This window comes from Erithacus rubecula, assembly GCF_903797595.1.
Source record: "Erithacus rubecula genome assembly, chromosome: 3".
NCBI lineage: Eukaryota > Metazoa > Chordata > Aves > Passeriformes > Muscicapidae > Erithacus > Erithacus rubecula.
Genome location: NC_136689.1, coordinates 102,358,030 through 102,376,215, shown reverse-complemented (window position 1 = coordinate 102,376,215; position 18,186 = coordinate 102,358,030). Strand labels below are relative to the sequence as shown.

The 18,186-nt window shown below is 35.2% G+C and overlaps 1 protein-coding gene across 2 annotated transcripts in view; it reads right to left on the bottom strand.

Annotated features, from left to right (window-relative positions):
* Positions 1-6,727: 6,727 nt before the first annotated feature.
* Positions 6,728-18,186, bottom strand: part of RBBP8 (RB binding protein 8, endonuclease) — a 33,617-nt gene continuing 22,158 nt past the window's right edge. For both annotated transcript variants that reach the window (XM_079301785.1, XM_079301784.1), the window contains exons 12-19: positions 18,041-18,167; positions 16,059-16,159; positions 15,595-15,709; positions 14,569-14,718; positions 13,918-13,987; positions 12,865-12,961; positions 9,190-9,331; positions 6,728-7,323 (exon numbers count right to left, since the gene is read on the bottom strand). In XM_079301785.1, coding sequence (XP_079157911.1) covers positions 7,226-7,323; positions 9,190-9,331; positions 12,865-12,961; positions 13,918-13,987; positions 14,569-14,718; positions 15,595-15,709; positions 16,059-16,159; positions 18,041-18,167 — 900 coding nt within the window. In that variant the 3' untranslated portion in view covers positions 6,728-7,225. The remainder of the gene's footprint in view (positions 7,324-9,189; positions 9,332-12,864; positions 12,962-13,917; positions 13,988-14,568; positions 14,719-15,594; positions 15,710-16,058; positions 16,160-18,040; positions 18,168-18,186) is intronic.

Below are 18,186 nucleotides of genomic sequence, written 5' to 3'. Positions count from 1 at the left end.
CAACCAAAAAAGAAGTATGGCTAAAAAATATTCTTTGCAACTTTTTACATTTCTTTTTTTTCCTTGCTTAAGTGTCAAATTATTAGGATTAAACTTCAAAAGTCCCATTGGTTTCTCTGAATGGTTTGCCAAGTATTTAATGATCTATTAGCAATTAATAGAGTGTGCTTGGCAGGCTAGCAAGCTGGAAAGTATTCATTTCATATCCAGCAAGCAAAACACTTTAGAAACACATAAAAAGAACACAGTGATTTCAGAGAGGGTTGTCATGATGAGTTTGAGTTTCTTGCCTGCTTGTATTAATTTGACAGTAATGATATAAGTCAAATTGCTAGGTCAGAGTGAAATACTTCAAGAAGTTTAATATTTCAAACCCAATTATTTTCGATTTCATTTAATGGAAAATTTTGCCATTTTGTTCCAAAGTGGAAGACTACTACAATTTGAGATGCAGGATATTTCCATGGAATAGAAATAAAAAATTAGATTTTCTTACTTGCAGCTATTAGCATCTTGGTTCTAATTATATTCATCCTTACATTTGTGTGAGAGAGTACCTGTATTTTAGTAAACTAGCTTAAGTAAAATAAAATTTGAATTAAAATAATTGCCTCACCTGTTCAACATTAAAAGAGTATCAAGTCATTATCTGATACACATTATCCAAGATAATGTTAGCTTTTTTTTTCATTTTATGCTTCTTTTCAATTGCAGTTTAAATTCCCAAGCTTTCTGAAATGGTGAGTCATTAGGAATGTAATTTCAGAGACTGTATTTAATCTCTTTATCTTTTCCCACAACTGATTTACCCAAGGGCACAAGTAAAGCACACAAAACATATTCCTAAAGGCTTCTAAATTGTTATTTCTTTCTTATCTAGCTTTATTTTATTTTCACTTTATTTAAAACTGTTCTAAAAAGACTCATAGAGTTGGTAATTTTGACTGTGAGGGAATTGAGCAGCTTTTATCACCATATGGAATTGAGCTGGTGACTAGAGCTGAATTTTGTCTCCTCTGCTTTTTGTTTCATGTGTGTGTCTGATCCACAGCACCGTCTCCTGTCTATTCCTATTGGCTTTGGAATACAGGCATATGAAAAATTTGTCCTTTGTATCACTACATTTTTTTTCTTAAAGCATTATCCACATGAAATTGTTGTCTTAAGTAGAAACCATGCCAAGTAAGGTATTAAGTAACTGAAAATAAATTCATTCAAAACATTCAAAACTAGTGACTATCAAAAATGGAAAAAAAAACCAAACCCAAACCAAAAATCTAACTGGTCTCTATTTTGAAGTTTAAATTCCTGGGTAGACCATTCAGAAATAAGAAAAGGGAGAAAAAGAGATCTGAATTTCCAAATTGTTGTTAATATTATATTTTATTCTGGTGCAGTACCTGAAATATATTAACGTGCATCATCACCATATGTGCAATATCTTCGTAGGTATTGAAAGAAATTGTGTGAACATGAAACTCTTCCTGCAATTATTTCTGGGGATATTTTCCTCACTTTTTTGTCTGAATATGTCATGTATGTTACCAGTTTGTACTGAAAACTTGGTTGGTGCATTGGTTAGTTCCAAGTGTAGTCACTTAGCAGTGTAGAAAGTACACCAAGGGTTACCATCCTGATTTGGTAACATGTTTGAGTTTGAGGATGCCTTCCCAACAAATACTCACTTTTAGCTTAAATCAGCTTTCCCATTTGTAATGAAAAAAAATGTTTCTGCCATGTTGACCTTAAGCTCCAACTAATTTTCCTAGTGAGATACTAAAGAGGAGCCTTGGCTATAAGTGAGAATGATAAGCCTTGTTCGTGGCTGCAGCTGGAACACAGACAAAAGCCACCCAAGGACAAGCAATCTTCAAATGTCCTTCTCAAAGTTCCTGCTGGGCAGGGTTATCTCCCACCATTGCTAAGACACTGTGGGAGACAGACCTTGCTGCCCTTGGCTGGAGGCTCTCTTCACCATGAACGTGATACAGCAACTTCTCCCTGAGCACAGGAAGTCCATTTGGTTCTGCTGTGATGATGCTCACACCTCAGGAACTGTGCCCTGGATGCCAAATGTCTAGCCACATGTGTACCCTGAAAAATATTCTAAAGAGAAGAAGTAGGTTTTAAAAGAGTGGTGGGAGACAGAAGACAATTGCAATTCAGAAAAAAAAAGTCTCATATTGATCATTGAGGGAAGATTTATGCGTATTTAGAGGAAACCTAATTTTGAACTTGATGATCAAAATGAATTGTGTATTTTTATAGCACATCCTTATAGCAACAACAAAACCTGTGCTGTCACTTTGTAACCTTCAAATAATTCACAGAGGACAATGCTGTTTTTATCATCTACAGCACATTTTTTATATTATATGATATACAGGAATATAGATTGCAATGCACAGATTAAAGAAGCAATATGATTTCTGAGGAAAACACTCTACATTTCAAGTTTTATTGAAAGAAACTAAGCCTAAAGTAAGCATGGTCCATCTTCCAATTGGGCTTATTTCTGCCGTGTCTTGGTCCCTTTTCTTCATAGTTAAGTGTTTATACCTGTACACACAGAACACTCCTGGAAAATTTATGCTCTCTGCAGAAACACATCAGCTACAGACTGTTGAGGACAAGCAGTCTTTCTACACCAAGAAACACACAGGACAAAGGAAGTGTCTGTTTCTTCTTCCAAATGCTCCACAACTGGTTTAATTGAACACAGCAAATCTCTTCCCTTGAGGATCAGGACTGATGTTTATTATCTCTTAAAACAAGAGTCCCCTGATACCCCATGATGTACCACAACAAGAACCTCATCACTCTCTTCTGCTCTCTCCTCTCTTCTTCCCTGGCCTATGATTTTTCTGCTCTTGTTATTATTTTTCTTTTTTTTCTTTTGACAGGAGTTTCTAACTGTCAGCAAACAGACATAGTTTTCCTTCCGCTTCATTAGAGACAAGGCATTCATCCTTTCTTTCTGAGAAAGGCAAAGTTCAAAAGCACAACTAATTAAAAGCAACTAGCAACCACGTTGGCCTCATAGGCAGAGCAGGAAACAGCTTGCCTGTGGACAATTTACCAACAATCTGACTTCTGTGTTCCAAGCAGTCTAAACCAACATTTTTTTGATCAAAGGCTTCCTTCTCAGGGCGAGATTGTTTGCAGAGTGGACAGATAACACTTTGGAAGTGCTAAAGCCATGACTTTGCCATGTTTGTGTTTTTGGGAATAACACTAAGTCACCAACTTGAAGTTGTACAATTGTTGGGTCCATATCAGAGTCTGAATGCCATAGGCTGGAATACATGCTAACAATCACTAGGAATGCGCTGTACTCCAGCAGGCCACAAGCTCAGCTGGAACCCAAGAGGTTTACCATGACCTGAGTTCAGAATCTCATTCCAGTTTTCAAACCATTCCAGGGAGGGTTGTTTTTGATTTTGTCAAATGGATGAGATCCTAGATATTACTGTTTCTTTGGGGGTACGTACTACATGAATGTCAAATCTTCAAGCTCTTCCAGTCATGACTAATACTGTATCAGTATTTATTTACATAACTGCAAAATGCACAAATCCTAGCATCAATTACTAAATTTTCCCTTATAAAATGAGAAAAAGCATGAATCCTAAGATATAGTCCCAGACAAGGTTATCATGTCTGTTCTGCCAGGTGGTGGATGCATTACCCAATAGTCACTGCTGTTCAGAAATTCCCATATGGATGCTTATACTTCAAAACAACTAAAGAAATTTCTCCCACTCTCTCAATCTCTGAGTCATGCCTTCAGGTAAGAAGCCATTGAATATCTGGCTCACAAACGTTGGTTTTAGTCCTGATCTCCTGATTTCAGCTTATGGTTTTTATCCGATTTTTTTTTTCCCACTGCCAACACACATGGAAAATCCCACAAATCTCAAAGAACACAGTTTACAATTCTTCTTGATAGTGCAGCTGACTGAAGTTACAATGTCCTGCCATGCCATAAAGAGGACAAAGATAGCCAATATGTCTAAATGTAATAATATTTAAAGTGATTTTTTAAAGTAGACTTTCCTTGCTGGGTCTGATTGGCTCCCTTTTTTTCTTCCATTCCTTCTGGACAAAAGATACATTTTATTAGAGTATGCTAAAAATGCAGATAAGTCATAATTAGAACCTTCTGCAAATAGAAATATTTAATTTGTTAAATGTATAAATTTTAATAATCTTTTTCGTACACAATGGTTGCTTAGGCTTTTGGTATTTTTTTATTTTTTGGAGAAGAAATCTGTCTGTTTCTAGTCTTGTTTCTTGATTTTTACAATTGATCTCTGTCTTTTCAAGACGAAGAAAAATAGTTTTTTTAGCATTTGAAGAGCTAGACAAGAGATCTACAATGTAAAAATCAATTTAAATCTTATAAAAGTGGCCAACAATCAAAGGGTAAGAAAGAGTAATTCTTGCACTGTTTTAAGCTCAAAAGCAGCTCCTTACTGTCCTCTAGTGGAACAGTAATATCCTCATAGGCACTATCTGCTCCTTTCCTCTTGCAACTAAACCTGCTGCCCTTGGAGAGCAATCCTTGCTATTTCCACACTTCATGACTTTATCAGCATCCATCTCATCCCTTCTTGTGTATGAAGGGGTTCTGCTCTGCAATTTCGCCCCTTTTATATATCCCAGTTCCACTTGCTCAGTGAATAATTTAATAGACTCCACCCTCCACCCTTTCTCAGAACAAAAATAGGCTGAATAAAATGGTCCTTAGCAGAATCTCACTGTTCCTTTAAACAGGAACCCTCTAGGAGAGAACTTCTGCACCATGACAAGTTGGTTCTACTGTCATATCAAAATCATATTTTGACACCTTCAGATTATCTAAAAGGCCCTCAGAATAGCAGCTGCAAAAAGTGTCATCTTTTCACATTGTATTTATAAAGACCTGAAAATCTTGTGCATTATGCTCCTATCAATTATCCCAGTTCCTATGATTCCATAAAACTCCTCAGGCTGCAGCCCCACTGATCTCCTTGGAGTCCTTTTTAAACCCTCAAGGCACAATTGTTCTCTTGTTCTCCTGCACCACCACAGCTGGTTTGAGCCTCGTGTTCCATGCTGGAATGAGAGATTTAGCAGTTTCTTCTCTCACCTTCCAATCCATGGGAGCAGGCTCCAAATCTGTCCACTTGCCAACATCCACGTCACTGGCCTTTCCTGCCATTTCAGCTCCCAACAGCTCTGCCCACCCACCCTGCTAAGAAAGGTTCCCAGGCACTTCTATAATGAACATTGCTGTAAAAATCCCATCTTTTCTTGTCATCTTACCTTTAAATGCTCCCATTATTGTTTGATCTTTTACTTTACCTTTCAATTTACTGATGAAATTTGTTCTGATAGTTTCTGAAATAAATAACTATAAATCTAATTTTAAGAACTTTCTCAAACAGCCTACTTCATAGCAAAATTTACATTTAATAAGTTGCAATGTGCTTCCACTTCTCATTTGGTAGACATAGCTTCTACTGTGTAAAGGCTGTCCCTAGTTAAAAGCAGTCTCCTACCCTACCCTTCTTATTAAAAACCTCTTTTTTAATGGATAAATATTTATTCAGAGCATGTAATAGTTGTTCTAAAGCAATCTTCAAGATACTGCAAGAATTCCACTTTTTGTCAGCACCTGCTAATTATTTTTTAATTTAAAAAAACAAAATTCAGGAAACCAGATTTACCGTGGCATGAGTTCTTTGACTCCCTGCTCCAATAAATGATTTTACAGTGTTGTAAAAGTTTATTGTCAGTGTGTATTAGTATATATGGGAATGACTAAAGACTTTCATTGTTATTTGGCTTTATGCCTTTGGTATTCCTTAGGATATATACTCCTGTGAAATTATGAAGTAAGCCAGCTAAACAGGCAGGATGGGGATGGTGTCTCCTGTTGTACCTTCCACTTTTTGGCAAGGCCTGCAATTTCAACCTAAAAGGGTCTTGTGTCACTTAGTGTTACAATTAAATTGATCACATTTGTTTTAGTTTCCTTCTTGGGCCTATGCTACAACCTCTCCACCAGAAGAACCTGCCACCATTCCTACATAAATACAGCTGAATTTAAATGGTCCTGTCCACCAAGTTTTTCAATATTTTTGTACCCATACATAAGATACAAGATACAAATTATATATATATATGTATATATATACAGATAAACCCTCATATGTATCTGTACTTCCTATTATTTTCTTTTTACTTAAAGCATTTCAATAGTTACTTGCTTTATGATCTCCTTTTAAAAGAGTTCTCACTGTTTGAATCCCAACTCTAATTGTAGATTCTTTATTCCTAAGGATCTTATGGTAATCTTTGGCTTGCCTACCTACACAGGTATTACTCTGCCTCTGTGATACTGTATATCTTACTTTCCCAATGCAAGTATGGAAATATATCCCCAGCTACAAAAGATTAATTTAAAATATCTCCAGAGAATCTTTTGCAATGTAGATGATGTCTATTGCTGTCCACTAGAAGAACTCTGAGCAGAACTGTCACCCAGATTTAGAAATAACAATGTTTATCTCTACCAATAAATGAGACACATATAAGCAAAGAGATTTCAAGGAAAAAATAAAAGAAATATTGGATGTTCTAATGTAAACACCGAGAAAAACCATTGTGCTATACATTTAACATCAGAATTGAAGAAAGACAGATTTCCTGGTTTTCACACCTCCAAAATATGAACAGTAGATACATTTCAAATTTAATACAGCTTTATTCCAAATAGATATAACCATTATTGTAACATGAGGAAAGAAATACAAGAAAATCCAGAGCAAAATAAAAGCACCCTAGAAAATTGTCATTTCTGTTCCCATTGACAGACATTTACTCTTGCAAGAACAACTGATTTCAATGACTTCAAAGCAGTTACTGACACAAAGTTTACACAGGAATTGCTGGAATTTCAGCTGCTGGCCTTAAAGAAAAAAAAAAAAGTAGGAGACTTGTCTGGCAGGTGCAAAAACAAATACAAAAATGTATTAACACAATATGAAACAAACATACATTAAATAGTTTTGTTTCCTGGTACAGCAGACTTGCAAACGAATGTTATAAAATTTACATATTCAATTAAACAATGTATCTATCATTATGGAAAACACAGTTGTTTATTTCAAGTTTATATTAACTATAAATATCTACGGACAGGAAAGATACACTTCTGGCACTCCTTACTTCCCATCCTTTATGTCTTCTGCTCTTTGCCTTTTGGAGAAAACATTACAGCATAAGGCTGACGCCTTTTTGGACGTTGACAGGGAGCAAGATCCTCTTTAATGTAGCCTTAAAAAGAATAAACCTGAGGTAAGAAATAGAATATAAAACCAGGCATACTTTAGCTTTAATGTGTGTTTAGCCTAAAAAAATAACTTGTAAATTATTTTTTCTATTTGGGGCAATTGGTTCTGACTTCACATCAAAGTTTTGAGATCCCAGTGTGCAAATATAATTCATTAAAATACACAATTCTTTCTGGTAGGTAACTGTACAGTAATGCAATACAGATAGTTGACAATGAAGAACAGAATGGAAACTATAAATAGTTCATCTATTCAAGGATTTTACTAAGAGTAACAAAGTATGCAAGAATTGCTAATTCAATTCACTAATAAAAATCACTTTTGAAAATGTAAATCCTAGTCATACAGAGGAAACTTCAGGCAAATGTATTTTATATGTTTAAACAGTACCTCCCTGTGTTTTAAGAGGACCTAGATTTATTAAAGACTGGAAAAAGCCAAACATGAGCCTATGGATCAAACACACCTTGAAACCTCTCTGATAAGAAAAGTGTATAGAAAATTTCTATAACATGCTCAACTTAGCTGACAGTGAACAGACATTTTATGCAAGTCAGTTTCAGCACCTGGCTTTTGTCAACTCCCCACCGTTTTTTCAGCAATATCCACCAAAATGAGAGTAGCAGATTTCTACTTCATAGTAGTCTATATAACTTGGTTATTAAAAAAAACAAAAACCAAAACAACACAAATAGATGGTTCAAGATACCAATAAGGAGTAGAAAATACTTAGCTGTACCCCACTACTTTGGAGTGGCATGAGCAGCTGCTCATTGTGGGAACTCACTCATCCTTTAGTTCTCTTACTACACTGCTACAAAATATTTTCTTTTCCAAGGGAGGGTTGATCTAAAGTCTGACTTTATGTATGCTGTTGAGAACCATTAACAACTGAACAGTTCTTCTTCCAGCAGAACAAGGAGACAGCCAAGAAGCTAATTTTTAATGAGGCAGCAAGCAGATTCCAAATGGGTAGTAAGAAGTTATATGGTCCATAAAAATCAAGGTTCCCTATTATGAAAGATTAAGGATGATACTGCAACACTATCACAAAATACACATAGACAACTCAGGCTACATTTTCCTATGCCTGACACTGTTACAAGAACAGATAAAAAGATTAATGTTTCACAGCTAATGCACAAGTAAAGATATAAGTAACTCAGAGTTCCTACAGGGGTTCTCACCACTTCTGAAGAATTGTACAGAGTACATTACAAATTCACTGTGTTTTAACATAATTTGTAAAAACTTCTTTTTACACCAGGCTCTAAGATTTTGAAAAATTATTTAGAAGGAAGAAACTTTTATGTGAAGTCAAGTTAAAAAAAACAACCAAACCAAACACCACATCTTTTAATTGTCACTACGAAGCAGGGTATATGTATGAAAAACTGTTTAACTATACTTTATCTACAACATTTCCATTATCACCTGGTATTATGAAACTCTAAAAACACTTACAAAGGATATCAATACTGCTGCTTGTGTGTCCTAAGTAAATACAATCTCTTGGCCTTTGCCTCTGAAAATGCAGTTCTTACTTATGGTCAAAAATATGTAGGGTTTAAATTAAGTTCTATTGAAATCCCAATTATTACTACCTTCTTTACCTAGGCTCTAAGAAATTCTCCTTATATTCCTTTTTTAGTAGTCAGAAACTCTTAAACAGAAATAGAAACTGCTAAAACCAGATAATATTTATTAAAAATAATGGCTGCTGATAAACAGACCTCAAGAGTGAGTGAAAAATGCTACTATGTGAACTAGACATAATTTCAGGGGAAAAAAAAAAAAAGAAGAGCTTTAAAATGTGCTTTTTAAGCTGTTGTTTTCTTTTTGCACAAACCTCTTTCCACACAGGTTTGGGTGGAAGGAAATCCAACCTCCCAGAAATTTTCAGGAGTATTTGGAGGAATGTAGCGAAATCTGTGTCTTGAACAGGAAGCTAGTTTCTTCTCTCTCTCCTCTTCTGGAATGTCTGCATAATACTGAATGTAAGGGGGAAAAAGAATCCCAGTTAACAAATTCCTACATAATAGAACAACTGCTTTACACAACTGACATTATCAATCACAGTGTTTATTAACACAGTTATCTGAAAACAATGGTGAGGACAGCCAGAGTAGAGATTCGTTATCCAAGTGACAAACACCTGGCAATTATCCTGAAAGCTTACTGGATTTACAGACTAAGTATAACTTTCTCATGGCAAATTTGTTAACCTTCTATCTTTTAACATACCATAAGTAAAAAAGTTTAGGCATGTGTACAATTACTTATGTCAACAGTTTACATACTAATTTTACAAATCTACGTTCCACAGGTGTTGAAAGCTGTTGAAATAAATATTTTAATTTATTAAAGTGTCAGCTTGAATTTACAAATAAAATAAAAAAGGAAAAAAAACCCAACCCAAACAATACCAACCCCATGCTGCAGAATTACTTCCAGTATCCAAATTCAGAGTAGTAACTGCAAACTTAAGTAAAATACTTCCTACTTATTTATCCTCAAATTAGAAGTAAATAAAGTTAGTTTAAGTAGCTGACTGACACTAAGACTCCAACAATTATCTGTGAGCTGAGCATTCTCTATAGTAAATTGATTATACTCTTTCACCCATGTCAGCTGTTCTGGGGGCTGCAATGAGAAGAGTATATACACTCTTTCCAAACCTTTTTGCTGGGTGCTCTCCTGAGCAGGATCAAAGAAAGCTAGGGTATATTCTTTCCCATGCAGTTTTCTACTGCTTTAAATTGCAATTCTAGTTATATCTCCTAAAAACACGAATCTGAACCTTAAAGCACACAGAGGGTCAAAATATTTTCAAAGTGAAAGCATTTTTTGATTCAAGTAGTAAGTCAACAGTCACAGCCACAGAAGAAACGTGACCTTTGTGAAAATGGTAAAACAATTATACTGAAATGGCAGTGCTGCAATTCAAATTGGCAAAATAAAGTTTACAACTAATTCAATCAGATAGAAAGTGACCTAGACTGGGGAAATCACAAAAAGAACAGGAAACCTCCGTCAACAGAGATGTTCCCAGCTCCTGGCAGGATTTCAGAAAATCTACTTAGAATTGTAAAGTATGCTCATTCAATTTTAATTGTCAAAAGTTAAGAACAAGGTGTTAAGTTAATAAAATTAACTAAAAGAATTCTACAATGTCTGTGTGAGACAATGCTGAGTTTGATTTAGAGATAATTAGTAGTGCTCCTTATTTTGTTCTGTAAATAGTGTGAAGTTTTAGAAATTCATCCACTAAAAGTTGGTAGTATGTTGCATTTTTTAAATTTAAAAAAAATATTATTAGTAAATAATAATTACAAATCCAATTATGAAAAATACAGTACAGTTTAGTAGGAACAGAAAACAAGATCAAAATCAAGATAAGCATGTTTTAAAAATTAAAAAAAAACCACTTTTCTTCTTTGGCTCGTTTAGAAATATATTAGGGTTGACAAAGAATGAGAGTTATGTATGTCAGCTAAACAGCAAAAAGAACTCTCAGCTGTTTTCTAGATGGATCTCACTGCACACAGCATTTTTAATCCACACAGAACATTTAAGCTAGGCTTTTCCATGTGTGAAGATACTGTAATCTCAACCTGTCTTCCCTATAAAATAATTGTTTATAGAACTCTACAACTTGCAGTTTCAGAAAGGGAACAAACCCTAAAAATATTCATCCCATTAATTTAGCAAAAACTTACATAATAATTCCTGTAATCTAAATGCATATAAAAATATCTGAGTGATTCTCCTACTCACCTAAGTGTAGCTACACTTAATAACCACACTAGTAAATGTTACTTTTACAAGCTACCAGTAACTTCTGCCTACAATCTTTCTCTGATAGCATCACAAGGTCATAAAAAACCAAAACAAGACTTCTTATCAAAAGTTCTACACTGTAAAGTGAATGAGATGCTTCCACAAAGCTTTAAGATAAGCACTTATAAAGGACATTAATATCAGCCTGCTGTGGCATGTGCAGAAGTTAAATCTCAGGTCTTCTCAGAGTGACCCCACTTGCAGTACAGGGTCAGAATCAATTTACTGATCTTTACCCACTCCCTAAATACTCCCTTAGACTTTGGCAGCTTTTCAAACCCATATTGGTAATCAGCAAGCCAAGAATTTCTAAAGCACCATTTATGCTTTATCCAATACTCCCTTCTTCCACAGGCATTTAATTCAAAGCTAGTTTCATTATTGTGCAATGACACAGTCAAGCATTCCACACGTTCCAAGACATTAATCTTGAATGGTGTAGGCTTAGAAAAAGAGCCTAAAAAAGCCAAAACCAACAACAAACCCAAACTTTCCAAGCATTTAATGGAGAAACTTACTGTTACAAAATAGGAGCTGTGAATGTTTCCAGACACCACAGTTATCACTCCAACTTGACAGAAAGTAACAAGAACTGGATTTGCAGAAGGAAGACTTGCAGCTTACAGAATCAGGAAATTAAAATGCTTAACAAATGGCTCTGAAGCCATGAAACAGACTGAAGGTTGGGGGTTGTTTTGCTTTCTTTCAAAGTGTTTAAATCAAACATATTTTTTAAAATGGTATTATAGTTGACTGCAAAAATTAAGTATTTGTATTTAATGAGTTTCACCAAAACTATTTTTGAGAAAATATTTTCCTTAAAAACATACTATAATACATTTTTTTCAGCTAAGTAAATGGCACTTGACTAAAAAGTCAAGGATAGCAGGAGAATCTCTGAGAAATGTTGGCTTTATATACATGTGGAAATTAAGTTGCAAGTCATTCTTCAGTCATTAATCCACACTACTACTGAATCATCATTTATTAGATCATAAAGTCTATTAATGGCCAAATAAAATATGCTCTTATTACACAATTATGTCAATATTTTACCTCTACACCAAGTATCTGAAAGCAGTTTAGTAAATAGAAAGGAAGGAAAAAATGCGTAATGTCAAATCTAAAATTTTGTATTTATTAACAAGTATTTTAAACAAGTAACTTTAAACATTTTTGCATTCATTTGCATAAAAATATATATATTTGCCTGTGCTGGTGCAATTAGCTGAAAAAAATAACCCAGAAAAAAAAGAAAAAAAATCAACCAAACCAAAACAAGACCTGTCTACCCACATAAAGGTACAACAGGACTCACTTATTCCAGCACCCATAAAGCTCAGTACAGCTTTTGATTTAAAGTTTGCAAACCTGTAATAGTTCTTTGACCAGCTAATGTAGTTTTATTAACAGTAATCTTATTGGAACCACCATGTAAGAAGCTCTTCTATCATACAGATACACACAAAAAAATCAAACCCAAGACTTTCCATGGTATATGCAGCTACCACACTCAAAACAAACCACTTGAAAACTTTGTTTTTTGCTAGACACTTATTTCCCAGCTATTGCTGGTAATGATGATGATGCAACCACATTAATAATTAAAACCAGCATTTCAGCACTTAGATACTGTCTTGAGTTAGGAGAAAGGAAGACTGGCAAATTTTAAAGCACTACTTACTATTTCACATTCCTTGCAAGTGTGGCCAAGCAATTTCCTTCTTTCTTCTTTTTTTCGAATAACCTCAATATGAGGAAAATCTAACACGGTATTCTTTCTGAAAAATAAAAATGCTTTCACATAATAGTACTTTTATTTCTTCTACATGACTGGAAATTTTCTTTGGTTTTTTTTTTTTTTTTTTTTTTTTTTAGAACAATGATGGACAGTCAAGTAAAAAAATAATTCAGAAAATGTCTAAACCCAAATTGTATTGCCTTTCATAGTTGAATAGGGCAATTTTTATAAACAAAACAGTTTTCAAATGTAATATGAACTTTTACATAACCAGAGATGTTTGCCTCATTACTATGGCTTTTCATAGTGTAAAAGTAATTACTACATTAAAATTATTCAAATATAGATCTTCTATTGAATATTTCCATGAGAGGAATACATGTTGGGGTTCAAAATCAGCAGATTCTTTTCAACTTAACTGCTCTCAAAACAGTAAACAAGTTTTCCTCTACAAATAAAACATGCATTAAGGTATAAATATAGTATATAATATAAAATATAAGCAGACTGAAGGGCTCGGTATCATTACAAAATGAAGATTCAGACTTCCAATTATTATACTGGAAGTCAGAGGAGGCACAAAGAGGTGCAATTGTTGAACACTATTCATTTATTGCCTAGAGAGCAAGGTGCAAAAATACCAGAGATGGAAAGCTTTTTATTTGTATAAGCAACCCACAGGTTCTTGGCTCATAAATTTAGGCATGACCACATGCCTGTAAGAAACCACATGGATTACAAAACATTGCATTCACTAAAATTATACAAAGCAGAAGAGGCAAGCCCTTCTCTTCAGCAAATGTAATAGGTATCTCAACATTTTTTTCTCCTACCCCAGTTTTTATCCAGTCTTATCTAATGTAGGAGATCTTCTACCTCAGCATCTTCAACTGCTAGTCTGTTACACACAAACATGTTTATTTGATGGAGGATCAAGTTCCCTATAGGGAAGATACAAACAGCCTTAAAATGCTCATACAGAACAAACTAAATTACCTCTCATCACTTTTGAAATAAGGCTCCACAAAAGCTTTCTGCTTGGCTTTATCTTGTTTATCCTCATGTTCTGTAAACACATAAGCAAAACAAAAGGTTAACAGATTGCCTGTAGAAATTATTAGCCAACTGTTAAGACTGAGACAACAGATTCAGAGATACTAAAAATATACAGAATACAGAATTGATAGAACCAATAGATAGAATAGATAGAAGCAATCAAAAAGCATGACTTGAGCAGAAGGAAAACAGCACTGAGACAAGCAAAAAAGACAAAAAGAACATCAAAGGAAAGGCTGTTTAAAATACAAAATACTGTAAAATCTTCAATAGAACCTAAAATAGTGAGAAGAAAGGAAGTAAATTAACTGTAGCCAAAACCTGGTGTTTCTTTTAAGAGTCATTTTGGTGTTCTGCTGCTGTGCCAACTTCCACTACACATTCCACATTTATGTGGTGATAAATGAATTACCAAAAAAAATTCATATTGCTTTATGTTATGTCCTTACAATAATCAACTTTATCACAAATTTATGCAAAAAGAACTGGTGGTTAATTTGGCAGATTCGTTCCTAAAGAACAGAGTCTGATTTCAAATCAACTCCTGTAGTTTAAGTAAGTTAATAAAGACAAAATCAAATTATATCCCACTCTTCAGTTTCTTGCTTGCTGCTGTTATTCCCTTATCCTGCACTTCATCATGAAGACTTTCTTTTTCATCACATGAATGATTATTTTCTGGTAGGCAGGATTCATATTCTTCGTGAGTTGTCTGATCAAACAAATCTGTTATTTCTCCTCCTGTTATTAAAAGAACAAAGAACATTCAAATCAGTGTCTCAATGTTTTTAGTTTAAAAGAGAGAAATTGCATTTTGACTAAATATGTATCAAAAGAATTAACAATTACATACTGCTCCAGTACCAATTAACTCAAAATCAGCTATACCTTTATTCTTGCTGCAACTTCTCTGTCAATCTTTCAAATGAGGCCAATGTTCATTTCAAGATACCTTGGATCTCATTTCTAAAATCTGATTAACTGCTAAATCACTGTAAGGTACCTTTAACCTTAATACTGGATATGTGAAATTTTTGTTCTTGGAATTATGGACAATCCAAGCAGAAGGAAATACTTTTTGCAGGTAGGAAGTAGTCACTGCCCTGCAGCCATGATTCACCACAAAATGATATAAACAGAGTTAGATTTATTTTAAACATACTAATTCTATTTATATGTCATTAAAAATGAAGTTAGTCTTCTCATACAAGATATGATTTGATTACATAAAAAACTTTCAAAGCTGTTCATTGCAGGTGAGATCAGAACTGTTACATGGTTAAGTATTTCACCCTTTAAGCACTGTAAAGGAATAGCTACTGGTGCTCTCAGCACAAATTCTGTCATCTTTTTTAACCTATGTTAAAAAAAACAACCTCAAAACCCACCACCAATTCTCTGGAAAAACAGACTAATCTGTGTAACCTATAAAAATACATCACCACTGTTTTACTGCAAAACATTTTCTACTATATAGCCATACAGTGAAAAAAGGTGCCCTTTTACTCTTTTCTTCTTCCTCAAAACACCAACCAAACAAAAAAACTCCAGCAAACCCTCAAAACCTCACCATACCACAAAAAAGCAAATCAAAGTGAAGATGAAAAAAAGTCTTACGTGGACTGCTTTCCTGATTTTGCTCTTGATTTTTCATTTCTAATAGCACACTGTCACTAACATATGTATAATCCATATCAACAACTTCTCCTCCAACTCTTGTCTGAGAGCCACCCTACAAAAAAAAAAAAAAAAGCAGACATAACAATTGCACCCAGAAGCAACTGGTGTAGTCAGTGTCAGTGCTGTGTATCTGAAACACTTTCAAAGCAGTTACTGGCTTATTTTTGGACACAGATTTACATTTTTTCCTGCAGGTTACAGTCTCATTAGAATTCTCTCTCACAACCATTTGTCCACAGTGGAAATGTTTTAGGATAACTGTAGTATGAACAAATACCAAATGAGATTAATTCAGAATTTAGTTACAAAGTGGATTTGGTCTGCCATGAACAATGTTCATGATACTACTTAGCAGGCTTTTTCAACATCATACAACATGCAGACTTTTATTATAAGTTCACCTTTGTATCAATCACAGTGATGTCCATTTTGTACTGTGAAAGGTCAGCTCCTGGGTCTATGCTCCACTGGAAATTTTCTAAAGAGGGTTTATCTTTCAGGTCTGTATGCACAGAGTATGAGAAAAAAAGACAAATAATCAGAATCAAACTGCCAGAAGCATCTGATCCCCTGATTGTTCTCTATGTGCTTTATGATGGCACTCAAGGTGATCTGCTCCATAACCTTCCTGGTCACCTGGGTCAGGCTGACAGGCCTGTAGCTCCCTGGATCCTCATTCCAGCCCTTCCTGTGCATGGGTGTCACATTTGCTCACCTCCAGTCAAATGGGACCTCCCTGGTCATCCAGGATTGCTGACAAATGGTGGAAAGTGGCTCGCTGAGCACTTCTGCCAACTCCCTAAGTACCCTCATGTGGATCCCATCTGGCCCCATAGAATTGTGTGTATCTAAGTGGTGCAGGAGATGATTGACAATTTCTTGGATTATGAGGGCTTCATTCTGCTCCCTATTCCAGTCTTCCAGCTCAGGGGCTGGGTACCCTGAGAGCAACTCATCTTACTATTAAAGATTCAGGCAAAAATGCACTAAGTACCTCAGCCTTTTCCTCATCCTTTGTCATTATGTTTCCCCCACATCCAATAAAGCAAGGATACTCTCCTTAGCCCTCCCATTGTTGCTGATGGATTTACAGAAACACTTTTTACTGTCTTTTATGGCAGTAGCCAGATTATAAACTCTAGCTGGGCTTTGGCTATTCTTATATTCATCTTGTGTAACCTCACAACATCTTTGTAGTTCTCCTGAAGCTGCCTGCCCCTCTTCTGAAAGTCAAACTCTCTTTATCTGAGTTGCAGCCAATGCTCTCTGCTCAGTCAGGCTGGCCTTTTTCACATTAGCTCATTTTGCAGCACATGGGACAGCCTGCTCCTAAACCTTTAGGATTTCCTTCTTCAAGAATGTCCAGACTTCTTGGACTCCTCTGCCCCTCAGGACTGCCTCCCAAGGGAGAACAGTCAACCGGTCTCCTAAACACGCCAAAGTCTGCCCTCCAAAAGCTCAAGGTAGCAGTTCTGCTACCTCCCACTTCCTACTTCTCTGAGGATGGACAACTTTATCATTTTGTGACTGCCATACCCAAGATGGTCCCCAACCATCACTTCACCTACCTGTCCTTCTGTGCTCACAAACAACAAGTCCGGGGGTGTCTTCCCTAACTGGTTCACTAGTGAAGTTAGATCAATGACAGTACAAGTGCCAGGTCTAAGCAATGAGTACAAAAGTGTCTGGCTTTTGTTCCAAAGATGTCTCTTGATTTATCTCTGAGGAGGATACTTAGATTCCAAGCTGCATGGCCACACTAACTACTGGGAATTATCTTTTAAATTCATAATGCAAGTATTTCTAAATAAAGTAAACAGTGTAACAGCTTGACTGAGTACAGAAGCTTTGATTCTACGCTAGTTCAAAAAGTCAGTTTTCCAACTGGGAGCACTTAAGAAGAAAGAAGATCCATGCTATAGAAAGAATATATGACAGCCTGTGTTTATTATCACTAAAGGTACAAATTTCTTTAGCAGATCATTAGGAATAATGAAAAATGTTAACAAAATCACTTAAGCATACACTTCAGTAGTTTTCAAATATTTGGTACAGAGAGTTTAAACTCAAACTTCGAGGTTTTATTATTACACTGCAAAGAATAACAACACTAAACAAGAAAGAACAAGATTCCTAGCCTGTTGAATGTACATCTGAATACCAATGATATATTTATCATACAGTGGCAGAAGTATGCCACTTGTATTACACACTTGTAAATGTTGGGGGTGATCTTGAGAAATCCCAAATAGAATGTGACTGAGTTAGAAGTAGAACAAAGGGATTAAAGCACAAGAAAGGAACACAGGAAAAATTCTATTCAATCAGAGCACAGGTTGAAGAGGTAGAGAGGCAGTAAAAAAGAACATTTTCATCAAGTTACCTTGCTCATTTTGCTGTGCTTTACTTTTTGATAGTCTACAAGGGTTTGGTTGAAGTACAGATGCTGGTTCAGACTCTCCATGTCCTGTTCTTGTTTTCTTTCTATTTGGTACATGGCCACTGGCAACCTAACAACATATTGCAATT